Source organism: Eimeria maxima, genomic scaffold, assembly GCF_000499605.1.
Source record: "Eimeria maxima Weybridge genomic scaffold, Emw_scaff357, whole genome shotgun sequence".
Classification (NCBI taxonomy): domain Eukaryota; phylum Apicomplexa; class Conoidasida; order Eucoccidiorida; family Eimeriidae; genus Eimeria; species Eimeria maxima.
This window is the reverse complement of record NW_013566439.1, coordinates 26,100-32,099: the sequence shown is the minus strand read 5'-3', so window position 1 is coordinate 32,099 and position 6,000 is coordinate 26,100. Positions and strand designations below refer to the sequence as shown.

Sequence of the window (6,000 nt, the reverse complement as noted above, 5' to 3'; positions counted from 1 at the left end):
ATATATATATATATATGCAGCAACATGCTACACACACTGTAACGTTTAGCATGCGGCGTCTTTTTTGAATTCCGCCTGTGTTTCTGGCTCTCAGGAGATGAATTGGGAAGGCCTGGGCATGGAGATGGGTTTGGGGGGGACGCACTGGACGCCTCTCCTCGTAGGCTTCGCCGCATGCAACGGGCGCGTCTGACATCCGATGACCAGCAGGCAACATCAGGACGCCGACGAGTGACACCGTTGGTGCCCTGGTGGTGGGAAGACTATGTTAAGACAGGCGCTGGACTGGACGGACCAACACCAGACGCAAGAGGTAGGAGGGGCGACGGTGCTGCTTCTGACAGTTCGTCCTCTGTGAATTCTACTATATCACTCTCAGCATCACCCCACGTTTTCCGTATACCATGCGGAAGTATGATGGGTGCGCCTTCGCCAAGCGTTGATTCGACCCCGTGGCAGACATGTGACGCTGGGACTGGGGCCATGCTGGCGCGCTTTACTGAGGTAGTTGACAGCCAAAGTCGCTCGTGTGTACATAAAGGGACCCAGCAGGCGAGCACTGCAGCTAGAAGTGATGGTGTAGACCTGTCGGTCGAACTTATTCATGCGGCTGCCGAGCTTGTTGACAGCATTGAAAGCTGGCCTGTTGAATTTGGGGAGCAGGGAGCAGGAATCGCAAAGGCTCATCAAAGCCGTGACCTTGCGTGTGGTGAGAGAACTGATGGTGCATCTTCGGAGTGCTCCCTACCAACTTCCGAATCGGGGAGGTTGCCTGTGTCTGCACCGGCCGGAAGGAGGGCCAAGACACAAAAAGGCAGCGAAGGAACCGCTCCAGGCGTGGCGCAGTCCAGTAACACTGAGAGCATGTTGACATTTGTTTCAACGGTGCTAGCAGCCCCCACTGACAATGAGGTAGATTGTGTCAATGGATTCGAGTTGCTGCAAGGCAGCCTGCGAGCTCTGTTTGGTTCGGCAAGCCCAGTTGAAGTGTCGCAGTTGAAGGCCGTGGACATCGCGAACAATGATGTGGCCATGGAGAGTAAGTGTCCCGCGCTGATCGCACTGGCGTTGCCCGGGGGCAAGACATGTTGAAGGACAAATCCCTGCCATAAGGAACAACTATATCACTTCGTTTCGTGTAAACGTGCTTCATTATTGTGCCGGTGGGGTGTTATTGCAGAGACTGCAGCCGTTCAGCAAGACAGTGGCATGCCAGCCAATCATGCTGTACCGGAAATCCAAATACCAGCAGGAGATGCAGATACGGCAGAGGAGGATAGAAGCCGCATCGCAGAGGCCAGACCTGAGTCTGCTAAGCATGGTGGCACCGCCGCTTTGGATATAAATGCCACCACTCCTCTCTTGCGCTCTCTTGCCGCATCATCGGCTCCGCCTGTGGAAAACACACAGGGCCAGCTGCTTGTGGATGACTTCTATGCACTTCCGCTGTTAAAAGGAGCCTTGTGGTACCGGGATACCTATGATCCATTCGAGAAGGACTATACAGATGCCCAAATAAGATGTAAGTCTTTTCGAATGTTGACAGTTCACCATGCATATTGCCTGAGTACAGTTGTGTGCAGCCTGATGGTGGATATTGTCTGCAGATGATATGCATTACCTGTATGGCGCATTGGGTAGGTTGTAGGAATTGCTGCATTCCCCGCCACTACAGGGCTTTAGAGCTGTCCGTAGACTTTTCTGTTCTTTGTGACCCACAGTAAAGCCTATGAGAGCTTTTGGGCGAAGGCAAGACCGCCATGGTCGTCATAGGAGGCGCTCTTGGAGGCGTTCTTCGCAGAGTGCAGGCAGCTCGCCGCGAGGGAACTCACCTGTGCCTTCTCGCCCCCAAGGGACGGCTGGGATTGGCTTGAGAAAGGCCATTCAAGGGGGTTCAAGGTGGGCTAGCTAAGCAGATAATGGCTCAGAAACGTGCAGTAGCAGACGAACGGGAACACCCACCCAGCCAGAGCCTTGAAGAAATCGCTCGGCGTTGTGTTGTGGGCGTGTTTTTGCAGAGGAAGGGGTTTCGGTCCTCTTTCAGAAAGGGCGGGGACAGTGAGGATTGGAGGTAGACGTGTCGTCGTCCGGACTGTTGAGGATGGGGCTGGTTGGGCGTCTCGGGAGCCAAGTGCTGGTGGCTTGTCTGACTTTTCTCTTTCTCGGTGCAGCATGTCGGTGGACTCGAGCATATCAAGCCGTGGCGTGAGCGTGTGCAGCAGAGCCACGAGCAATGCAGGTTCCGTCTCTGATGCATCTATTCAAGGGGGTGGCACTCCACAGAGCCCGGGTGCACACGAAAGTGCACCCCGCCACAAACGAGGAAGAAGTCGGCATCCTCCGGGTGGACGCGGGGGCGGCGGGGGCGGCAATTCCTCCACACCTACTGGCGTGTATCTGGATGTTGCCCGCAAGCTGTGGCGATGCCAGTGGAGGGAAAATGGCCGCTTCAAGACGAAGAGTTTCCCTTTGAACCAATACAAGACATTGAAGGAGGCACGACGGGCATGCGTTGTGTTTCGGTGCTTAATGGGGGGTTGGGAGGTACAACCGGCTTGGCTTGGTGACGATGAGGGAGGTGATGTTGATATAGAGCAACCTGCAGGTTTTTCAGAACCTTCTGGAAGTAATGCAGGGACTGAAGAAGCGCAATCCACACCCGCTGCTCCTTCATAAGTGCTGCTGGCAGTGTGTGGCTGAGGGCATTTAAGTCCCCTCTGGGGACTCCCTGCAGTCATCAGCTTGAGTTTCAGGTTTCCGTGCAGCAGTAATGGCATGAGATGAGACTTCGAATTTGTTCACGGTAATAAGTGTGAAACACATTTTTGTCCATGGGGGCGTCTGCATTAATGTATAGTTGCGTGCAGAAGATAAATACACACAAAAAGTGCAGGCTTTAGGCTGTATTACTAGAGCATAAGGAAGCAACAGTCGCGGTAGACGTGAGTGGGTAAGCGTGCTCACTATGGAGGGACGGGCCTGCGCTTTCTCGCCGTTTGCAGAGTAGGGGACTGTTTGCGCTATCTCAGAACGGACCCATCAAAGGAATGACACAGATGGACTGCGGGTACAGTTCTTCCATATGCCGCATAGGCATACACATGCTACAGCACCCTGCATTCCGAAGGCGAGAACTGTAGCAGTCCAGTGCATGAAGGGCGCAGACTGACCCAAATAAGCAGAGCAGGTGTCTTACACAAATACACACCAGGGAATCAACTTTGCGACGCAGCAGCCAGCACGCGAGGGCTTCCAAGTCGAAAACGGACGAACGAGGCAAGCAGTTTAAACATGATTAAGTTCAACAGAAAAACTGCATTTCTATTGTAGGCGTTAGAATTGGCGAGACTGACGGGTTAAGGGGTTCCTTGTGGGTCTGCTAACGTCAACAATAGTTGCGGTGTTCGAACCCTCAACCTCCCAGTCTACGCCAGTGTCCATCGGTTCCGAGACGTCACAGTTAAGGAGGTCTCGAAGAGCATCTGGTTCCTGCTCAACTAAGGCACATGAGTCAACAAGGGGTTCAGATTCCTCATAGCTTGAGGAAGCCATGGAAACGAGACGACTGCTGACTGAAGAGTCTCCACCTCCCTCGAGGTAAACCGTTCCAGATGTCGCAGGCAACAAAGCAGGCAGCACTTTCGGCTTCCTGCAATCTAGGTTAGGTGGGGGCAAATGCTCTTCTTGGCTGCTGCGGGGAAGTGACAGCTGATGGGTTGTGGTTGCATCTACTTTGACGCCTCCCATTGAAAGGGCATACGCCTGAGCCAGCACATCAGCATAGGTAGCCATTCCGGAGTCGGTTGATTGTTGGACCTCCCCCTTCTTCTCCTCAAACGCAGGAAGAGGAAGGGTAACCTCTTCTTGCCCTCCTGAACCACCAAGCTGTGTGGGTGCAGCAGCTCGTCTCTCTGCAGGGTTTGAGGTGACCCCATTCCGCCGACTGGCTGTCCTTAAACGCGCTGCCCTCTGACGACGAGTAGCCACTCCTACAGACGCCCTGCGCTGAACAGAACAGTCGTCGTCATCTTGGGAAAGAGGCGGGGGGGGCGGCTGGCGGGTTGAAACAGCTGTTGCTGTTGTTGGCTTGCTGCGTTGATTTCGGCCGCCTGCATCTACTTGCGGTGGCAACGCTCGCAGACCAGTAGCCAAAGACGCCGCGATGCGCTCCTCCAGCGTGGCTGAACAGGACTCTAAGACCTGCTCTGCGTATACATTGAGATGGATCTCCCCGGTGACAGGATCTAGTTCGCCCCCCTGTAGCAAGGCAGCAGCGTACTCCGGATTGGACTTGACAAAAATTTTCAACCCTTCAATAAGATGGAACGCTTCGTCTGCGAAAAGCGGCCACCCTTGAATTCTATTTCGCTCTTCTAAAGCCATGAGTCGGGCGCCAAAGAATCCAAATCTGCTGACGGGGAAGTGTTTCTGCACTTGTTTATTCTGTTCATTTTTCCAGTAGGAGATCCAGCGGATCTGGTTGTGATCAAAGGTGAGCCCTTGAACTCGAGGGGTGTATCGAGCAAGGTTTCGATACACCTTGCGTTCACGCAGAGGCAGCCCCCTGCCTGTTCGCGTTGGTTTTGGTCGGGCTTCCTGTTCAGGGGAGGCATCCGCGGAGGCAAGGTCATCCGCAAAAGCTTGAGTGTCTGGCGTTTCAGAATTTCCTCCAAGCTTCAACATATTCACCACACAGAGTGGGACGTTATTGCCGAAGGATTCGAGTTATCTCTCTCCCCAGCTGCAGAAGACGGCGCAAAGAGGGACTCCTGGATGCCCGGAAGAAGCATGCAATGAAGCAGCATACCAAACGTGAAACGCCCACGAATAAGGTAATTTAGCTGTTTGTGTGAAAGGAGCTGGCGACTGCAGGTCTTTGACACTGCTGGTGGAACAAGAGGTCAAGACACACCTGAGTCAGCAGAAAAAGTGGCTCTAGCGCAAGATAATATGGTGAATGGCCCTTCCCCGACAGCATCTGCTATGTATGAGGAAACAATCCGGGAACAGTTGTTTGGAAAAAGAACCGAGCGCCGCATGAGATGAGCAATTTAAACTAAACACGGTGGTCGTCACTGAGGCACCACGGCCTCCGCATCTCCCATAAGCAAAACCAATGGCGTTTCGGCAGAGCCAATAACGGCCCACCTACCCAAATACATTGATTTAAATCTGATTTTAAACACATTTAAAGTAACTTGCTCGATCATTAAGAAGACTACAATGTAGGACAGCGCTGGTCTGACGATGGTCAAGCCAGCAGAGGCCGGCGGTGAAGGCAGCAGCCGAAAGCCTCACAACCCCGGAAACACCGCCCAGGCAAGAGGACTACTGCGCGTTAAAACAACCATAATACAAAGCTTTTTGAACTGAAATACGTGTCAAACTCCCGTTTGCCTGAGTTCCAGCTTACACCCAGAACAACCCCCTGAAGCTAGCCTAAAAACAGCACGGCTGAAGTCCTCCCAGGCGCCGGTTATGGGCATCGCGGCAGTAAGGCTTTTAGCCTTAGTGCACCCTCCAGTGCACATTCCTACTTCTGATCATACGCTTAGTAGTTATACCGAAAGCAAAAGCGAACGGAGGATTAAAAATATTATATCACCCTTCCAGGCATGGGCAAACGACATACTCCGGGTAACCATTGGATGGGCTAAATGCAATGCATCGAACCGACAAGAAGGCGTGATTTCAACAGAAAATCCATGCTCCTTGCTATTACTAACATATGCCTCTTCACGTGCAACACCGAGGACCCGCACAAGCAGCGATAGCCCCCCGGTAGTTTCAGTCCAGTGGAAGAACAGGGCGCACCGGCCTGCGCATATTTGATGCCTCAGTGGTCAGAGATAAAACACTGTATTCTTATGTGCCTGTTCAGCCTTCAGAGGAGGCAGTGCACAGACTGTCAGTAACTTTAGGCTGCCAAGTGCCCAAGAAGTCGAGATTGCTGGTAACGAGACAGGGGGCCTGAGAGAAGCACTATGCTAGCCACCTTCC

The 6,000-nt window shown here is 53.1% G+C and overlaps 2 protein-coding genes across 2 annotated transcripts; one reads left to right on the top strand and one right to left on the bottom strand.

The window, feature by feature from the left end:
* Positions 1–265: 265 nt before the first annotated feature.
* EMWEY_00029960 (hypothetical protein, conserved) lies at positions 266–2,676 on the top strand (the record flags this gene model as incomplete). Its single annotated transcript, XM_013481563.1, has 6 exons — positions 266–313; positions 460–709; positions 896–1,039; positions 1,181–1,522; positions 1,809–1,899; positions 2,019–2,676. 6 exons carry the CDS (start codon positions 266–268, stop codon positions 2,674–2,676), a joined length of 1,533 nt encoding a protein of 510 aa, XP_013337017.1.
* Positions 2,677–3,333: 657 nt separating this feature from the next.
* Positions 3,334–4,683, bottom strand: EMWEY_00029950 (Chromosome III, complete sequence, related; the record flags this gene model as incomplete). Its single annotated transcript, XM_013481562.1, has 1 exon — positions 3,334–4,683. One exon carries the CDS (start codon positions 4,681–4,683, stop codon positions 3,334–3,336), a length of 1,350 nt encoding a protein of 449 aa, XP_013337016.1.
* Positions 4,684–6,000: the final 1,317 nt, after the last annotated feature.